This window comes from Papilio polytes, unplaced genomic scaffold (genome assembly GCF_000836215.1).
Source record: "Papilio polytes unplaced genomic scaffold, Ppol_1.0 DF820700.1, whole genome shotgun sequence".
NCBI lineage: Eukaryota > Metazoa > Arthropoda > Insecta > Lepidoptera > Papilionidae > Papilio > Papilio polytes.
Genome location: NW_013528504.1, coordinates 215151 through 236775, shown reverse-complemented (window position 1 = coordinate 236775; position 21625 = coordinate 215151). Strand labels below are relative to the sequence as shown.

General features: G+C 32.6%; 1 protein-coding gene across 1 annotated transcript in view; it reads left to right on the top strand.

Annotated features, from left to right (window-relative positions):
- The first annotated feature begins 8517 nt into the window (after positions 1-8517).
- LOC106110285 (neural cell adhesion molecule 1-like) overlaps positions 8518-21625 on the top strand; it is a 52903-nt gene continuing 39795 nt past the window's right edge. The window contains exon 1 of the mRNA XM_013292050.1: positions 8518-8647. Within this exon, the coding sequence (XP_013147504.1) occupies positions 8530-8647 (118 nt within the window). The 5' untranslated portion in view covers positions 8518-8529. The remainder of the gene's footprint in view (positions 8648-21625) is intronic.

Genomic DNA, 21625 nt, shown 5'->3' with positions numbered 1-21625 from the left:
TCGCAATGAAGTTTTCCATAACAACTAATGAATATTGGTAGAGTAGGTAGTTGGTACACAAATTATTTTTATGAAACACTAGCTTTCGGCTGCGACTCCTTCGACAAGGAATTAAAAAAACAAAAGATAGCATGTGTTCTTCCAGACTATCCTCTATATCTATGCCAAATTTCATCAAATTCCGTTTAGCATTTTAGGCTACAAACTCTAACAAACATCCATCCATCTAAACTTTCCATCAATACAATTATTTTGATATTGGATTGACATTTGCTAGTTCATTCGTAAAAAGAAGAACGATGTTATAATATTTTTATTTTCGTCTTCGAAATATAAAAAAATCTTCATTTTTAAGGTATAAAGATACAGCGCATAAAATGACGCCTGAGGGATTGTATTTAACCTCGATACTTTATGGTTGGATCTTGTTTATACTCGTCTACAATATCCAACCATTTGCTTAGAAGCATGCATACAAAATTATTGTACCATACACTTAACCGTGATGAAATGAAAAATATAGAAAACGTTTTCATGATTACTATTTACTAGAAGAGAATGTGTTAACATTTAATATCATGCAGTTAAGGAGCGGGCGCACACCTTTGACTAAACTTTCGATTGTCGATTATTTACCAGCAACGCAAATACATCATCTACCCGAAATCTGGAATTTTTCCTTTGGTATTACAAACAGACACTCCATTTTTTTTATATGTATAGATAGATTGACATCAGGACCTCAAATACTATTAGTAAGAATACGAAATAGTATTTATTACTAGCTTTCACTCGCGACTCCGTTCGCGTGGAATTAAAAAAATCTAAGTATCCTATGTGTTCCTCCAGACCATACTCTACATGTATGCCAAATTTCATCGAGATCCGTTGAGCCGTTTAAGCTACAAACTCTAACAAACATCCATCCATCCATCCATCTAAACTTTTGCATTTATAATATTAGTAATAAGTAACATAGTATTAGTAAGATTGTTACGTGATACTGTTCGCAGAAAGTTAATGGGACCCAGTAAGTTTACATTAAAAAAATATAATGCTATTTTACATACTTTCATGCTGCTAGACAATTAGACTTTCATTCAAATAAATAATAATTACTACAATTATTCTAGGACACGAGTTGCGAAACTCAAATTTATGATTATCGTAGACAATAAAAATATGTTAGGATTTCCTTTAAGGAATATAATTTTGCGAGCGGGTTAATATGAGTACATTTTTATTTCTACAGTTGTCTGCTGTTAGCTATTATAGCTATTTTTATCTGTGTTAGTTAAAATAATTGTAGTTTATTTAGAACTAGCTGTTCCCGTGCGACTTCATTCGAATGAAATTATGAAAATTGTTTTATTGATTACATTTTTCAAATTCAATTGCAAATGTCAAAATGACATGACGATGACAAACCATGGCAACCCTGCTACCTTGATGTTGGCAGCAACTTATGGTCTCTTTCACACATTAGGGTTTTTATCCAAAATATTTACCCTTAAGTTTAATGGCGTGAAAATATATAGCCTAAAGCGTGTCGTAAGTGTAGGGATTTTTATTAAAAAAAGTTATTGGAAAACATGCTGTGATAGCTGACATCTTAGGCAACAAAGAAGTGTGTGTTTACTCTTTATTATTATAGTCTATACTATAATAATAAAGAATAAGAATAAGAGATAGAACAAGTATAGATTCGTTACTTTTAAAAAATCATAAGGACTTGAGTAAGACTTGTTAATCCTTAGACCTCAGAGGTGTTAAGAGCATTAAAAACTTATTAATAATAACAAGCCAGTTCATTACGGTAGCGCGTCGCGGCTGTCCCCGCCTACAGTGATTTATGGAGCATTTAACTTTTATGGTGCTGCTAAGTGGCGAGATGAATTTCATGATATAGCTAAGGAAGTCGTCCTTGTGATGTCACAAAATAAAAATAAAACTATTCTATTTCTGTTAATAAAATGATTCAAATTTAAAGACTTAGGCGATAAACAAATAAAGTCTACGTTAAGAACTTTTAAGGAAAGGGGTGAAGTAATTTGAGCATTACCTTAGTTTGTAGAAGGAATTAATCTTACTAATATTATAAATGAGAAAGTTTTGATAGATGGATGGATTTGTTAGAGTTTGTAGCCTAACCGACGGAAAGTATTTCGATGAAATGTGGCATGTCATCACTTTTTTTATTTCACGCGGTGCGAGTCGCGGGCGAAAGCTTGTATACAAATGAAGTTTGAATCCACTCTTAATTGTTTCTTTAGATAATTCTTGTATATTTGTCGTATCGAAATATATATCCTTAATACTGTACATTATTAATCTCATAGACATTATGATACAACTAAAGAGGGACCGGAAGTAATTTTCCGAAACTGTGTAAGGTAATAGATAATTAATCAAAACACTGTCGGCAATATTTAAACAAATAATTATAAATCCGTGGCAATTAAGGCTCTTTGTCAGGTAAACAATAGATATAATATTACAAGGCGTTTTAATTTGTTACCACACTTTCTTTTCGTGTCATAAAATTTTGCATTGAGGCAAGTTTACAACAAAAGAATGAATAATGAGTTTGTAAAACAAAGTTTCAATTTTCGTGAAACTTCCGCGTCTCACTAAAAGGGATGCTGGGGTCTAGTTTTATGTTAAATTTTACACTCGGACAAGACAAATTATTTTCCTTAGAGTTTACTTTTATTTACTTACAGACTGACTTATTAAACTTTTGTGATGTTTAACAATAACGTTAAAATGTTCCTTGCTTTGTTAAAAAGTTGACAAAACGATTCATAATAAATACAGTAATTGTTTAGTAAGACAATTAGACATGTAATGGCAAAGCTCACCAACTAATAAAACGTCTGTCTACGTGTACAGTTAAAACTAAATAAAAATGGTGACACTATCGTAAATTTCATACATTGTCAGCATTAAATAGTTTAGTTTAGGACGAGCAGTAATATTAATTCGCGGTCGCAGTCTCACACTGTTCGCTAGTCGAAAGGAAATACAAAAGTTATTTTATAAACTTAATCAGATTTCACCGTAAATTAAACCATAGTTATATAAGATTTGTTGTAGATTCACAAAAACCATTTAAGTTTCTTAAGCACAAACTTAATCTTTAGTTAATATTGAAAAGATTCGCTAAATGCGATGCAAGAAATAAATTAAGAAAGAAAAGTTGCGAGTGTAATGATCATTTAACTACTCCGCATACTTTAGCGGGAAAGAAGTCGCCGTCTACCGTTTTTATTACACAAGATAACACTGCTTAATTTATTCTCCAAATTTGTCCCATCGTGAAAAATTTGCCGTCGCAATCGCTTACAAAAGAATGACTAATGGATTTTTGAAACAAAGTTACGCTGAACGCAAGGAAACTTTAAAAGCTTGGCCGTGAATTATTATTTTCAATATTTCCTTAATTTTATTATTAGCAAGACTAATATTAGCTTTGGCAACATTATTTAATATTCACTTTTGATATTTTTAGGTTAGGATTAAGGCCGTTGGATTAATCCCAGGCGTTCTGGATTTGTAAAAAGGTTGAATCAAAAAATAAATCTTTATTTTTAATTTGTGTTGAATGACGACTTGTTTCAAGTTAAGTACTTTAACATGAATCAAAGAAATTAATATTTGTAGATTATACATAGATTTCAACTGCCATTATTGTCATAACAATTACCAAAAAATCTGTGTTTATTTTATAATCTTTTATTCCAAGTTACTACGGGCCTGTCCTACCAAATTGATGATAGCAATCCAACGTGTTAAATATGTAATGGAAATATCGGATTTTGATCCCTTATCTGACAGTGACGCCACTTTTAAGTTATCTGAGGCTTTATCAGCCAATGGTGGGACAGCCCCTAACAATTGTAATGCCTAAAACTTATTTTATCATTAAATAAATTACAGAAATAGATTAATGAATTCAATTCTAGACATAGTCCAAGATGAAATTAATGTAATTCGGTAGAGTGATGATAAGTTGTAGGCTCCAGACAGAATAAGCTCATGTCAATTTCAAACTGAAAAGGGTCTTACTAGCTGCGACAAATTGAATGGCTTAATACATATCGAATGGACGGCTGTTTGCCAATTTTCGTCACTCAGGACTTGGGAAATACTGGAAGATTATGTTAAGAAATGTGTGGATTCCTCTTCGAATAACAAGTTACTTTCTATTTTATTTTATTATCGTATTTATTGTTCCGTATATGTATGTACACTGCGATAGTTTTGAAATAATGATTGGTGGATGATTTATTATGATTTTTAAGATACTGTTCCACGAAGATGTTTTTAAAGTGTCTAGCAGCTACTAATAATCCGGTTTTCTTTCTTTTTTATTATTAGAAAAAACAATAGACGACCAAATTATTTCTCCTTCATGTTTTACTAGCATCTTGATTCAAAACGGTTGTGCGAGCACAATTTTCCTGCGAATTCCCAATAGTTTGGTATACGAATATTTTAGTTTATCGACTACGGAAGCCTAGAAGATTAACTTCGGCATGAATTTCTCATAAACATTTAAAACGATCGATAAGAGAGCAACGTTCTGGTATCACTAAATGCATATATCTATATTCTATACATATAATAAAATTGTAATGTCTGTTTGTAACATGAAAAGAATATGAATAGAATTGCATTTAATTTTTTTTTGTCTGTCTGTCTGTAAGCAAGCTACGTTTGTTTCGGGTAAACTTCGAAATGGCTGAGCCGATTTCGACCAGATTTTTTCTGAAGGGTAAGGATATCGACGGGCATATTATAGGCTACTTTTTTAATCTTAATGTGTCGTGGATAAAGTCGCGGGCAATAGCTAGTGAACATTTTATGTAAGCATAAAATACGTTAATCGTAATAAAAGTAAAATTTTACTTTTTATCCTATTCAACGAAATAAAAAGACAGACCCTATAACCATGATCTTAACCGTAGAAGCTACTAAAGAACAACAATGTTGCATGTGTTCAAAAATACTTTTTTTTCAATAATGAAGTTGGAGCTGTCATAATAAAAAAATGGTTAAGAAAAGTCATATTTCATTTGTAAAAAGAAGGGAGTTGATGACTGAGATGATGGATGATACAGTGCTTTGGAGGACGAAAACGTGCGCTGACCCTACGGGAGTAGGATAAGGCAAGGGAGATGATGATGATGATGATTTGTAAAAAATAATCACGCAATAGTCAAAATGTTTCTTGAAACCTTTTACAAGTTATTTCTAGTATGTTAAAAGTTGTAACACAAATTATTCGCAACAATATTGTTTATACGTTCGGATACGCCGTGCTATAGCAGTTTGTAGTTCAACATTTTAATTATTGAGAACGGAAGCAAGGTAGATTAACTTGGCACGAATTTCTCATAAACGTTATAGGCCATCGATAAGAGCGGGGCGGAGTTGAGGTGTCTCTATATTTACTTGACGCTCGGCCGAGCCTAGTTACTTCTATATATCATCGGTTTATAGTTACTAATGCAGGCTACACACCTAGATTATAACGGTTTTGACTTAACAGTATACATTTTTGACAACAAACTAGGTATTTTGTGAAGGCCACACGTTCGCTTTTTGTATAGGGTTTTGACCTTGCATAAAACGTACAGGTAAATTGTAGCATAAAAAGTGTACTGTAATGGGTGTTGTGAGTAGGAAACTTGGTTATGCTCACAATGCTTAAAGTGTGTGGAGTACATAACGTGCAATATTTGTTTTTGTTTTAGCTGAACTGTAATTTTAACGGTAATCTAGGTTACCTTATAAAATTAGACGTACCAAGAGATAACTCTACATTAGCAGCCTTTGAAAATCTGAAAACGCTATTAATTTAATGTTTTTTTTTCTTGTTTTTATTAATAGTGAGTATTAACACGATTATATACGGATTATGTCTATACTTAATATTATAAAAAGGAAAGAATTTGTAATTTTGTATATATTGAAATAACTCAAAAACTACTAGTCCGATTTTTAAAATTCATCTTTAGAAAGGTAATTTCTCTATGAGTAACATAGACTATAATTCAATTTCATGCGGGCGACGTTGCGAGCAACAGCTAGTATTTAATAAACCTATCAATTGGATTAAAAATGTTTGGTACTTGTAGATAAATTACTAAGGCCACCACTGAGGTAGGCTCCGAGACCCTCAATGGGGACGTATTGTGAGCTGGTGATGATGATAGTTAGATTGTTCTGTTTAATCACCTTATTAGAACAGTATAAAAAGACCATGAATTAGTTCGTTAGCACGATACTAATAACGTAGTAGCATTGGTGTGATATGGTATAAAATTAACATAATTTGTAACAAGACATATTTTGAATTTGCATAAAAATGTCGCGTGTTGAAATTATATTACGCTTTATATCCTGGTAGATTAAAGTAGTACCATAAATGTTATTATTTTAACATTCAAATAAAATAACTAGAATGAATTATTAGGAACTAGCTTTCGCTTGCGACTCCGTCCACGTGAAGTTAAAAAAAGTAAGTATTTTTTCCAGACTATTAGGTCTATGCAAAATTTCATACTGTGTTGTCTTGTTGAACTTAATATAGTTGTTCTTTGATAGAAATTGAAATTGGTGGAAACCGCTATAATTGAATATCTAGCACAATAAGTATTCAGGAAAATATATGTACAAGCTTTTGTATTATGAAAAAAAGTTCAAGTCTGTTCAGAACAGGAAATAGTAACAAGTTAAATATGCTCTTTGTCTACATATAGAAAAATTTAAATTCCTCTTAAAGTATACAACTAAAGTGTGTGTAAACACATGAAATGAGTTTATCGAAAAGCTGTACAAAGCTCCGAAGCGTTTTTATCCTCAAGAGCTTTTTGATAAGGAAGTTTTGCACGGTCAGTGCGCTAATTTAGAACTCTAATTAATATGTACCTGGGATCCATGGAGTTACCTGGCGAGGGCGGGCGAGGGCGGCCGACGTGGCCCGAGCCTCTATCACGGCCATCGACGTAAACGGGCCAGTTAGTCGCGTGCCGCGCGTCGTAGCACACGTTTCTATGCACGAATTGTGAACGCATGCACCTTTCACGTAATTCTTCAATTGCGTGTTGAATGAACTTTGATCAGGAGACAGGCGCGGTTGTGAGATTACATGTGAGAATGTTTTTGTAACTTTTTTTCTAGATGAAAAATAATTAGCTTAGGGTCAAGTTTACGTATGAAGGGTTGATGAGATGTTACGTGTCTTTAGCATAAGATATGTCTAATATAAAATTTGAATCGATTTATCAGTTTTTTTTAAAGAAAAATTTAAGGCCTAACCGAAAATTTATTTTTAATACTTTTTCCTGTACAGAACCCCAGCAGATTGGCTTAATGCGAAAAGTTATCAGCTGATGTAAACAATTGGGTAACCATCGCTGACAATTGGCAATTATTTTAATGGTTTCGATGATATAGTTTGATTAATAATAACATTTCATTGTTAAATGTGAGTAATCAAACGTAGTATCGGCCTTCTATTATTTTAAAAACAAATGTTTTGAATTTTACATATCTACTTATAAGTAAAATCGTCAAGTCATACTTCATACTAATATTACGAGTATAAGTTCGTATAATTAGATGGATGGATGTTTGTTACCACGTATCTCCACAACGACTTCCCAGACTTCGATGAAATTTGAAACAGATGTAGAACATTGTTATTACATATGCTTACTAAATTTTTACGCGCAGACGAATACGCGATCAAATGTTAGCAAAAACTGAACTTGGAAAACCCCTCGTTTTGTTAATGTAAAACAAAATGAAATTATTTTATGTTACGTATGACAGTGAATATTAAATTATCCTAAACAACCTCACGTGATTTAAAAGGTTTTTCAATTAGAAACTGCTAAACTTAACGCGGCAATAGTAATTATTTAATTAAAATATGTTTTTCTTTAGTATTGATTTTATTGTAGTTTTGTACTACACTATGAATCTAACGAAAAGTCGTGTTTCTTATTCAAGTATTAAGTTGCTTCCTAGACAAAACTTTTATGGCATAAACAAAGTCAATTAATGCTTTACAATTATTTCAACAGCTAATATTTTTAAATACGAGGTTTAACAAGATTTTAGAGATCACCTTACCTTAGTTTCAACATGAATTAATTGCATGTACTTTGTTTCAGGTTGTCTACGACGCGTCATTTCTAAGCGTACTGAACATTTGCTTGAACATTTAACCATCTTAACTGTCGTCACATCGTCATGAAAAATGATAACAAATAAGTCACAGAACAATAATGTTACGTTTTGTTTTAAATAAATCAGTTTAATTGATCGAAATTTATCTCTAAAACAATTGCGAATGTAATGCGAATAAAATTTTATTAAACAAATGATAACTAGTTTATTCATTTGACATTTTAATTAAAATTAAAAGAATGTAATAAAATGTATTAGGATATTCTCAGATAAGGCAGTTAAGAATCTTGTAAAAATTAGTGTGATGTAAACAATAATTGGAATAAAATGTTGAGAATAGTCGCGTTTATTGTAAAAAAGACTCTATGGTACATAACAATAGTGACGTTATCTGCTATCCTGGTGGTGGGGACTGGAGAATGGAGCGAGGACGCTGAAGATTTGGGTAAGATTTTGTAAATATTATTTAATTGTGTTTTGACTGTTATTTGGGAAGGTCTATGTCCAGCAGTGGGCAGACAAAGGCTGATGATGGTAATACCCGTCTTGTTTTATTTAGCAATAAATTGTAAGACATTAATGCCAGAGTCTGGAAATATCCTCTTTATTAATAGTTCCTAAATACTAGTAGTAATTTAATATATCCTATTAGCTGTTCCCGTGCGGCTTCATCCGCATGAGATTATGTCAAATTATCAATAGCAAATGTCAAAATGACATGACAAACCTTGGCAATCTTGCTTCCTTAATGTTGGCAGCAACTTATGGTCTCTTTCCCACATTAGGGTTTTATCCAAAATATTTACCACGCAAGTTTAATGTCGTAAAAATATATAGCCTAAAGCGTGACGTGAGTGTAGGGCTTTTTATTAAAAAAAGAATCATTCAAAAATATGTTGTAATTGCTGACATCTTAGGCAACAAAGAAGTGTTTGTTTACGCTTGATGATAATAGTATAGATGTTACTCACAGATAAATTACTTTTCAAATAGTGAAACAATTTTTAAAATCAACCCAGTAGTTTAGACGTGAAACGAATACATACAAAAATACAAAGCTTTGCTCTTTATAATATGAGTATTAATTTAATTAGTTCATAGTTTCTTCAGTTACGGAAGTTTAGATTGTGTTTCAAACATTTTTTGCATGAACGGATTTCAAATGTGATTTTTTAATAGCTACAATTCTTTGAAACTACCCGCCTTTTAGCGATATTAATAAAAGCTTGGTCAATTTGTGGAACTATTATAAATATTTGATGTTATTAATTACAAGGCAAAGAAAAGGGAAACTCCATTTGTAAGGAAATTCAATATCTACTTCGTAAAGTGTGTTAATTAGTGGACTTATTGCTTTACCCTTCTAAATCAACATTCGTTTTTGATACGAAAGTTTTTATAGTAATTTCTAAAAATGCATGATATAAGGAAATGGGTTTTTCGGGGAAAAGGACGTGAAGTAAGAATACTGATAGAGCCCGCTTTAACATCTTCGCACGATAAGGTCCCGTGCAATACCATGACCACACAGAAGACAGGCTTGAAGTGGAAGTAACTCCGCCTTTCCTCTGATGAGTGTGGTACCGGAGGCTTTATTATTACCCCTTTCCCTGTCCACCCTTTTTTAAGAGGTGAAGATGGGAAGAAAAATCGGATTTGACGGTGGAACAGGACGCACAGGTAGGGGAAATATCCGCTTTTTGTGCGTCTCCTCGTCCGTCGAATAAGGGTAGGCAACGCGTTTGCAGTTGCGGAAATCTATACAAAAAAAGAGAAAAAAATTCGCAAAACAACGTATATGCCAACATTTCGCTATTTTCTCGCATGGTATAAGTAGGAAACCAATCAAGCTTTTTCGAAGGAATCGATTTTTCCCAAAGTTCTTTTGTTTTGTTTGATTATCTTCAACTGCCATTGACTATTATTGGATGAAGTGTTATCTATGTATTGTGTTAAGATAAATCAATTTACTCTTACAATAGCTAGTTTTTCTTATTGGTTTATATTTCTAATAGGTTATTATGGTTTTTACTGCTCGGTTTCAGATGCTGTAAAATAGTAAACATTTATAATGTATATTTTGTTCTACTAATCGTATTTTTAGTACTTACTAGATGTTGCGCGCGTCTTCGACATCAAATTAAAAAATTAAATTTAAAAATATAGCCTATGTTACTCACTGATAACGTAGCTTTATAATGGTGAAAGAATTTTTAAAATCGGCCCAGTAGTTTTGGAGTTATTTCAATACATTCATAAATGCAAATCTTTCCTCTTTACGATACTACCCGTAGTATAGATAATTTATTGTAAGACTAGCTTTCGCCCGCGACTCAGTCCGCTTGGAACTTAAAAAAAAACAAAAGTGGGTAGCCTATGTGTCCTTCTAACCTCTACATCTGTGTCAAATTACATCGAGACCTGTTCAGCAGTTTAGACTACAAACTCCAACAAACATCCATCCATCCATCTAAAATTTTGCATTTATAATATTAATATGATATGCGATGTTTAATTTCATATTTCTACATACTAATAAAGAAATTATTCCTGGCAAAACATCGAAATTCCTGCGAGATAAGTAATTTATAAGACTTTGCGAAGTATTTAAACAATAAAATTTTCAACAAGCAAAAGACGTACGTAAGGATTTCCAGATGTCACAGCCAGATTTCCATAACCGTTGCAGCGATTGCCAGTACGTCAGGCGGTACGTTTTGGCGGGAAGCCAAACAATTACTACGTCTCGTCAAGCCTTTCCCACTGATGGGAGTTAAATGTTTTATCTGAGACATATTCAAATGATTACTTAATTACACATGTAACATGAAATATTCAGAAGCGATTCGATTTAATAATACAGAAAAGATGTGTAAAATGGTGCTCTCTAAAATGTCGTCGTAAAAATCTTAAACAAGTCGCTACGTAAGCGTTAATTACAATCTGACAGATGTCAAAATGCATTCTATAAGACAGAGAGAAATGCATGACAAAAAATGATACAAACATTTTTCTTACATTCGTCGTGGTTTTTACATAATATATAATTAATTTGTTGTCCATAATAAATCGTTTTTATTTTAATTAAAAACTCATTTGCTTGTCCGTTTAATGTTTAATATGAAAAGTTTGTTATTTATCAAGTTTTTTCATGTTAAGATGTTCTACTATAAAGAAATAGGTCAATTAACGAATCGATCAAAGATAATCTAGTTAAAACTGCGGTCTAACTTGCTGTAGCACTTATAACACTTTGGCTTGCACGACCGAGAGAGTTTGTTTTAATTTTATATAAGCTTTAAAAGGCAAGGACCGGTGGGTAAAGTAATAGGTTACTTGGGAAATGAACAAATAGCATCTAAAGTTTTATCGCTATATTAAAACAAAAAAACTCGTTTTTTTAGTCGTTCACTAAACATTTTATTGTAAACCTTTCACCCGCGACTCCGTCTGCATGAAAATAAAAAACAAAAGAAGTGGCCTGTGTTCTTCTGGACTATCTTCTACATCAAGACAAATTTCATCTAGATCCGTTCAGCAGTTTAGGCTACATACACTCACTAACATGCATTCGTCTTAACTTTCCTATTTGTAATGTTAGTAAGAAGTAAAACCAGCTATTTACCCTGATTTCACCTTCTTCGATTTTCCTCAGCAGATTTTAATTTTGTAATCATTCTCAACTGATACTATTCTTGAGACAAGAGCGTGCAAACTAAAAAAATAAATATGACGTGTTTATGACGTCATGTTAAGTGTAGGATGCCTAAGCGTAGGCAGAAATCCATTCTGATTGAATTGAGTGGATAAACAGCGATCTGTTAACGGAGATATATATAGAATTCCGACTAAAAACGAACAATTTATTTCCAACTAAAAACATAAATGTTTGTACGGAAACGGAAATATGTTCAGGTTAAATGTTCTGAGAAGGACAAATCGGAGTTAAATTGTAACATTTAAGCTGTAACAACGGTAAATTAAAAGGGAATCTACCCATTGAAGTCACTTAAGCTAAAATAATTATTTTGGACGAATATATGGCAACCTTCAACAGCAGTTAAATAAAGTTGGAGTCGGGCGGCGGGTGACGCCGCATATTTGTTTGGCGAATGTGAGTTAAACCGGGGCAAATTAATTACATGTTTGGTTGCTATGATTACGTAGTACATGACGGTGAGACTTCATACATTCTTTTTAAGACAGTAAAATGTCGTTAACCATTTATCTATACTATTATAAAGAGGATATATTTGTATTTTTGTGTTTCTATATGTATTGAAATAACTTAAAAACTTTTGGGACAATTTTAAAAATTCTTTCACCGTTAGAAAGGTAATTTATTTGTAAGTAACATAACTAATTTCATGCAGACGAGGTCGCGAGCAACAGCTAGTATTTACACCAATGAAAATTTGTAATCGTTTTTAATCGAATTAAATAAGTTAAAAAGATAAGTCATACAAACAGTCCCTTAACGGCTTCGTCCATGAGACATTTTTATTTGCAAGAAAAAATTCGTTAGTTTTATTTGAACAGCTTTAACATAAAACTTAAGGGGCAGGATATAAAAAAGAGATGGCATCTAAAAGGCGACAAAGTCGGAGGTCACCGCATTTTGTTCCACGTCACTTGTAAAACCCTATTCTGAAATATCATTGGAATTGCTAAAGGTCGTATGGCAATCGGGATAAATTCCTTTTTGTTTCAAATGAAATGGCCAATGCTATTCCCGGCTATTTGTGCGGCGTCAGTCAAGTGTCGACAACCTGTGGCCAACTTTCCAATACGGTTTTGTATTCGTCAAAATACTATTTTCTAAAAACTTTTAATATTACTTCAAAGATTTAATTAATTTGGATAGGTAATCAGTTGTAAAGCTTATTTACATAGCTTATTTTGAAACTATCGTAGTTTCGTAGCATCGTAGCGTCGTAGCACATACTGTAGCAAAAGCGTAGATATCTTAGATGACTTCATCGTTAATGCACGACACACTTAAACCTATAATTATTCTATACAAGCTTTCGCCCGCGACTCCGTCCGCGTGGTATAAAAAAAAACAAAGGTAAGTAGCCTATGTGTTCTTTCAGACTAGCCTTTACATGTATGCCAAATTTCATTGAGATCCGTTCAGCAGTTTAAGCTACAAACTCGTTACAAACATCCATCCATCCTCTTAAATTTTTTTCACTCTTTTTTCACATATGAGAAAACTAAAAAAAAAAACATTTTTCACAGTCGAGACATGACAAAAAGTTGTCCAGGAATAATTATTGTGAATTAACCAGTATTTCAGATTAGGCGGACCAGTTATGCGGCTCAAGATAAATGGACCGTTTACCGTAATTGTCCATTCGCGAGTACATTTCACAGGTTATGTGTTCAGAGTGATACACCGCACAGAATACCGTTTCGTTGCTGTTGTATGTTTGAAGTTATTCATTAACTAGCTGTTCTCGTGCTGGTGCTCGTGTTTTATTGTTTACATTCGTCAAATTATCAATTCCAAATGTCAAAATGACATGATACGATGACAACCTTGCTTCCTTGATGTTGGCAGCAACTTATGATCTCTTTCAACATTAGGATTTTTGTCTAAGTTTAATGGCGTTAAAATATATAACCTAAAGCGTGACGCAAGTGTAGGGCTTTTTATTAAAAAAAGGATTATTCAATAATATGCTGCAATTGCTGACATCTTCGGCAATAAAGATGTGTATGTTTACGCTTTATTATAATAGTATAGATTGACCACTGGAAGTTCGTGTCCAGCGTCGCGCGAATGTATTCAGAATCAATATCAGAAAAAGTCACAGACTTATGTACTATAAGTATGCTAATTTTCCATCTTAATTACCTGTTAAAAGTTTTGACATGAACATTTAAAAACCAGGTCACAAGTAACATTTTAATTTCGTTAAACTTTAACCAGACTGTTCCAAGTTTAAAATAGGTCAGAATCTGAGTTTCAAAACCGTTCGGTTAAATCATGTTAGCCTGATGTGATACACAAAGCGAGCTAATGATGTTTACCTTTAGCTTTACCCCACTCGCTGGCGTTTCATCTTGAAATCTATGGCTTTGTGATTTAAAATTGTTCAAACGATCGCTTATCATCTTGTGTACTACAAGTAAAGCTAATCCTAGTAAACGAGTAATGTACACTACACTTAAGTGGAATCACAGCTTTTGTTTTAATGTAACTTCAACCTGCCCTTGTCCACACAGACAACACATGAACTGTTCGTCCATACTTCTCTATCAGACGTCTTATCTGAATTTCCTCCCTTCTTAATCTATCCTCCATCTATCCATATTTTCTTCATTCCATGTAGCTATGAATAAAGTTTTTTAAAAGGTTGAATCGACCGGAAAGCCGATATCGTCGAAGACTGCAAACTGCAATCTCCAAGTATATTCCAATACACCGGTATCCATACAAATTCTATGTCAAATATAAAACAAACCGTACAATGTAAAGAAAACTATAAAACAAGAAAACAAAGAAAGCATTGGAATTTATTTCACTCTTTCAACTTGCATATAAGTTTGTATGCGCGGAACGTGCCACGGCAGTTGAGTGTTGGTTTTGAATATCAATAGATAGTGTGAGTGCTTCAAACAAAGAGCATGTGTTTGATGAGCCAATTGGATCGTCTGTTAATGCAAATTCAAGAATGTTTACATAAATCATAGCACTTATGTAATAAAAATCTGAACTTATAACGCGACCAAAACAATTAGTAATTAATGATTACTAGCTTTTGTCGGCGACTCCGTCAGCGTGGAATTAAAAAAAAAAACAAAAGCGAGTAAGCCTATGTGTTCTTCCAGACTTGTCTGCCGTTTAGGCTACAAACTCTAACAAACGTCCATCCATTCACCTAAATTTCGCGTTTATAATTAGTATGAAAGTATGATGAATATTACTTTTAACTTCACAGTTGACATCAATTTTTCGCTTGATAAAGTTAATTTATTTTGCGTATGCATCTTGAACTTGTCGCAAACTTATTAGCTACGTCACGTACTCCAAAACTGCTCTGAGCGTCTATCGATGCGGTCACGCTTTGTAACGTCGTAGCTTCCCGAACATTTCCTACTTCGACGCGAAACTATTGTATAAGATAAGAATTGGAAATTTCCTCTTAAGGCGGGTTTCCACTGGTGACTTCTATAAAATGTGTTATTTAATTTTCATTTAAATAAAGTGAAAAAAGCAATGCGAAGTAACTTTAAATCACAAGTGTAATGTTGATGTGTTTTATTTCTTTAAATTCGCAAATATGGGGCGTAATATGGTGAACTTTATGTCAGCAGAAAAAAGAAACAAAAACAACATCAAAACCATAAACTTCAAAAATGTATTTACTAAGTAAAAACCGAATTATATTATATTTATTCAATTTTAAATTCAACAATTATTCTCTAAATTTATTATTCATTGTCTTCATAAACTGAATTACCTAAAATTTCGAACTATTCAAGTCAAAGTCGGCCAATGAAAGGGCTTAATTGATTATGAAGGTTAAGAAAACAGATGCGCATTTTCTTGCGCCGTTCCAGCTCATTTAGTTCGAGAAACGCTAATTAATGTCCTTTGAAGTATTCACGAAGCGATTCCGTCGTGTCGCAGGCCGCTCTGCATCTCAATTACGCCGAACACTAAATTTAAAATCAGTGCTTAATAAAATAAACACGTTAATTAACTCTTGTTTAAATTTATTGGAATCTCAGATTTCATTTGGCTTTAAAAGTTAAAAATAATTTTAATGCTATCAAATTACTTCAAACACGTCTGAAAATCAAAAAGTCGTTAGAAGCAATTCAGCAAACCAATCATTCAATAGACGATCTGTCTGATTATATGACCTATGTTCTGAGTTTAAGTATACGTGTAATTTTTTATTTATAATTACTCGTACTATAAAAAGTGAAGTAAATCAATAAAATGAACTCTTAAGTCTTAACTTTTTTAATACCTAGAATTTTCTGATGAAAAAATACTTCAAAGCTTATCCTGGGAAAAATCCGTTTAAGTTATTTTCTCTTAAGATTCTCGTAGCTATTCCGAGGCAGCAATTTAATTAATTGAATATGATAAATCGTTAATATCGAAATCTAGGTCAGTCATTTACTCAGCTAAGATCAGAGGTATCAAACATTATGACCTTTAAATAATTAAAATTTATCTATCAAAATGAGTGACTTCGATAAAATATAAATAAACTTACAATTGAACTATTTATTACTAGCTTTCGCCCACGACTCCGTTCGCGTGGAATTAAATGGAACAAAAATATTAACTTTTGTGTTTTTCCAGACTATCCCCTACATCTATACCAAATATCATCGAAATCCGTTCAATCGTTTTGGCTACGAACTCTAACAAACATCCATCTAAACTTTAACATTCATAATTTTAGTATGATAATTCGGTCGGAAGCGATAAAAATATTCTCGTAGACATTTCTTTGAACCTAAACTGGTGGAGTTAAAATTCAAAATAAATGCCTATCGCAAAAAAAAATGTATTGCTAAAGGGATGTCAATATATTCCAAAACAAATGCTACGACAGTGGAGTTCTACGGTAAAATTCAACATCAACAAATATAACTTAATACTCGTACATATGGTTTTAGACAAAAAAATCTGGAATAAAATTTCCTTTTTTTTTATAAAATTACTCATGAAATGTATCTTGGACATTGTTTCACGAAACGGACCCTTATCGTAGGCCAGGTGAAATTTCAATAGAGAAGCAATGAACTTATGAGAAAGGAAGATATCCAGAGACGTGCTTTGATAAACTGCCTTCAGTGCCCCTTTGTATCCAATAGCAGACTTCGATGTTGGTTTCAGTTACGGCTTTATTCAGTGACTTATTAAAAACGGAGTTGTTTTTTACTTTAGTTATAGTTTAATAACATAGTTAATCTGTTTTGTCGTAATATTTATATTAACTTTTAAACAGGTTAGGCAGATAAATAAAAAATCCAACCATGAAAATATTTTTAAACTATGTATAAAAAACTTTTTTGTATTTGTTTTGTGAAAACATTCGTTTAAAACGATTTATTTTTGCTAAAATCCTTGAATGTTATTAAACAACACTATTAGGGCTCAATAGTGAGCCGAGTCACTAAGCAAAGATTAACTATAACATACTTCCACTAAGTCACTAATTAATTTACCACTAAACAACTTTTTTAAATTAAGTAATCATAATGTTTCATCAAACTTTAAAAACAAAAATCAATGAACGTTCTTTATTTAATTGTATCAAAACAAGTGTGTAAAAGTTACCAAATTTCGAGTTTAAACGTTTTTCGATATTTTTTCGCACGGAGACGATTAGCAGTGGAACTTACTTGAACAATAAAAGACTTGACTACTGTTTAAACAGATAGCAAAGCTCTCAAACAGCTCCCCGGAAAATTCTGAATTCTAAAAGAAGTCATTAAAGAAACGACAGTGAACTTTCTTGCCCTCGAGAAAATAAATATTTCCACAACTTAGCAGAACAATAATAACATAAAGTTTCATTTGATCTGTCACTTAAAAAATTGTTTCTTTCAAATGGAATGATATTTAAAGTGTTTATTATTTTAAAACACTTTGTCGGTAGTAACTAGTATTATTTAGGTCTACTCTATTGTTTTATTTCAGAATACTCGGTTTCTCTATCACTAGCTGTTGCTCGCGACTTCGTTCACGTGAAATTAAAATATCCTACATTACTTAGTGATAACATAGCTTTTTAATGGTGAATGTATTTTTGATATCGGTCCAGTAGTTTTTTAGTTATTTCATTACATACAAAAATGTAATTTTTTGCTATTTTTAATATTAGTATAGATTACCGACTAGATAAAAGGGAAAGTAAAAAGGTAAACAAATTATTGAAAACATAATTTGAACATGAATAGCTTGCTTCTGTCCGCGACTTTATCTGCGGAGGAATAAATAAATTCGTTAAGTAGCCTGTGTTTTCTTCCAACAAATGTTCTACATCTGTGCCAAACATCTATATCTGTTAAGCCGATTTGGTAATCAGACTAATATTATAAATGCACAAGTTTAAATGGATGGGTGGATGGATGTTTGTAGCCTAAACGGCCGAACGGATTTCGATGAAATTTTGTATAGGTGTAGAGGAAAATCTGGAAGAACACATAGGCTACTCACTTTTGTTTTTTTTTTATTTCCACGCGGCGTTGCGGGCAAAAGCTAGTAAAATATAAACATCAAGTCGTTAGCATCGCGTTGGCAACATGAATTTCGCGCGCTACAATTTCACTATACGTAATGTTCAATAAAAAAGACCATTTCTTGCGGTCCCGGGGAGTAACTGTGAGGAAGGAAGACATTGGAGTGACGTTAGTTTGATATATGAGAGGCGGCCTTTGTGCGTTCGTCGTTAATACGGAAACACAATGCGACGCCGACAGCCAGAGTAGTTAGGCTCAAGAATGCCGCGCCCCTAACTCGAGTAACGCAACAGATCTCAATATAAACTTATATTAAATTACTAGCTATTGCGTGTTGACGACTCTAACTGCTTTAATTAATGTATTAAAGCATTGCAAAAGATTAGACCGAATTAAATTGAGGATGTTTATGTATTTTTTAAGATAATTGTGTTTAAATCTTTTGGATTTATTTAAAAATTGACTATCAAATTACGTAGTGTTTATTTTTTTATAATCGTATATTTAGTATGAGTTGAAAATGGATACTAAGCAGCTCTCTTAGTGAGCAATAAAGGACTCTGAGTACGATGGTTAAAAGGCTTTTTAAACATTTACATTTGTACTCATATTAACAATTACAGAACTAGTAATCAAATTGAGAGTTCGAGGAAAATTAATTCAATACGTGTGGCTTTATTTTATTTGTGTTAGCGAAATTGTTCGGTCTAGTTGGAATTGAACGGGAACGTAAGCGGTTCATGTTTTCCTTCGTTAAAATAATGTTTAGTTTAAGTTAAACATTCCAACTGTGTTATGAATATATATAAACGTTAATTTAAAATGCTATATGAGATGCTATGCTAGCTATAGTGAGATAAAATACTATTGGGAACAATTACAAGTATTATCTTACTAACGACCAAATGTTGAAACGAATTTTAAACACTCGTAGTTGCTTAACAACTTCGCGCTTAACACAAAACAACTTCGTAGGCGCCGCTTACAATATGACAGACGTCCAAATTAATTCAATTTGGAGTTAAAGTAGCCTTATCTTATTAGACCGATAGTCTTCTCATATGTTATTCAAAACCTCAAGCATGATACAGAAGACAAGACAACGATCTTGTGCAACCTATCTGATATAAATATCGAGGTTGCTGAGATATCGTAGTTATTTTCGATTGTAAAATCATTTAGACTATTATTCTTGATGTAGGTTACAAAACAATGATAATTTATACAAGAAGCGGCTTGGCACAGTCACGATACACGAAGCGGCAAGGTTATGAACGAACGCTTAGGAAAGGAAATAATTGTATGCACATAATTATTTGTGCAACGCTTGCTTTGTTAGAACGGACACCGGGAACAAAGCGTAAAAGCGAGGCGTGAGGCAAGCTCTTGCGGTGTAGCTATTGTTTCCTGGAAGAGTCACATCTTGTAAAATTTATAATATTAACACCAACAATTGTATTATTAACCCAAACATAGAAAAGTAATACACTTTTAATTACTCTAATTCAATGTTATAAATCATCTTACATTCTGAGTTATATTTAGGTTTGGTTAGGAAGAGTTTCGAAAAAACAAACAGATGTTTAATATAAAAAAGTGTTGATTGAAATATTCTATGTAGTGACAGTGTTAGAATATTACATGTCATATTTTCACTCCCTTTGTGCGAAATTCTCTTTTACGATTTTCTCTTAAAAGGTGTTGACAAAAAATGTCATTACAAAACATTTCATTGCTTGCTCGTATATGGGTGTAAGGAGCCTTTCTAGTCAAATAACATCTCGGTGCAGACGCGACGAAAACCGCAGGTGTTTCATTATTCCATTTTAATGACGTCAGCACCATCGGGTTACGCGTCAGAACGTTTACAGGGCACAAATAACGCCCCCAGAATTGTACACACGATTTATAAATGCAAATAAATGATAATAATATTCTTAAAGTTGGTATAGTATACAGAGATTTCTTCAGCGGAATTAAAAAAAATAGTGAGTAGCATTTGTTTTCCAGACTATGTTCTACATCTGTGCCAAATTTCATCAAGATCCGTTCAGCCCTTTAGGCTACAAACTCTAACAAACATCCATCCATCTAAACTTTCGCATTTATAACTTTAGTAAGAAGTAAGATAGATGGAGTGTTTCATACAAGTACCACCAGGCAAGAGTCGCGGAAAGAAACAAACAATCTTAGCTTAGTATTCTCTAGTAACTGTATAGTCCATTTATTAAAACCTCGAAGTATGCAACTACAATCTAGGAAGACATTTAATTACAAAATTGGATTTTAGTAAATTATCTTGAATCTTGAATTGGATGGACAGTTTTACGAAATAGAACGAAAATGTTTTATAAAAAAAAGCTGTTACACGCGATTTCGTCTCCGCGAAGTTAAGAAAATAATAAAAAAGATAGCCTATGTTACTCACTGATAGTAGGCTTAGTAGTTTTTGAGTTATTTCAATACATACAAAAATATAAATCTATCCTGTTTATAATATTAGTATAGATACACATTACAAAGGTGCTATTTATGGCAAAAATGGTGTAGTAAATAATTGTTAATACATAATTAATACGACGTAAATTTTAATATAAACCACGAAGCGTTTAATACGAGATTAATTATTCTATTGAATTATTTGGAATTATACATAATTTTCCTTCTATGTCGATACATCGAATTTATTTGTGGTTACGACTATAACTTGTATCAACATCAACCGATGGATTATGTAAATTATTTACCCTCGTATGGGGTAGTTAGTGGCGTGGCTGTGTCGAAGGGATGTTTAAAAAGTTTCATATTCATCGTCAACTCGAATCAATAAATTCAACCCTTTTTATGATTCGCTCATTCGCTTTTATTGGACTTGTACGCGAGTCTAAACGTGCATCATTCAGCGCCGATAAAAATTCTGAACGACTTTTTATAGCGCATACGAGAACGTCGAGTAAAAAGTCGCCTTTTCATTTTATACTTGTTCAACCTACTTTCTTATGGAATATTAACTTGAATTATTTTTACGAAGTTTTAAATTGTGTTTAATTAAGGTTTTATTAAATTTAATTTACTAGCTACATAACATAATAAGACTACCAGTATTTGCCTCGATTTCTTTTTGACCGACTTCCCAAAAGAAGGAGGTATTCAATTCGACGGTATGTTTTTTTTTTTTTTTTTTTTTTTTTTTTTTTTTTTTTTTTTT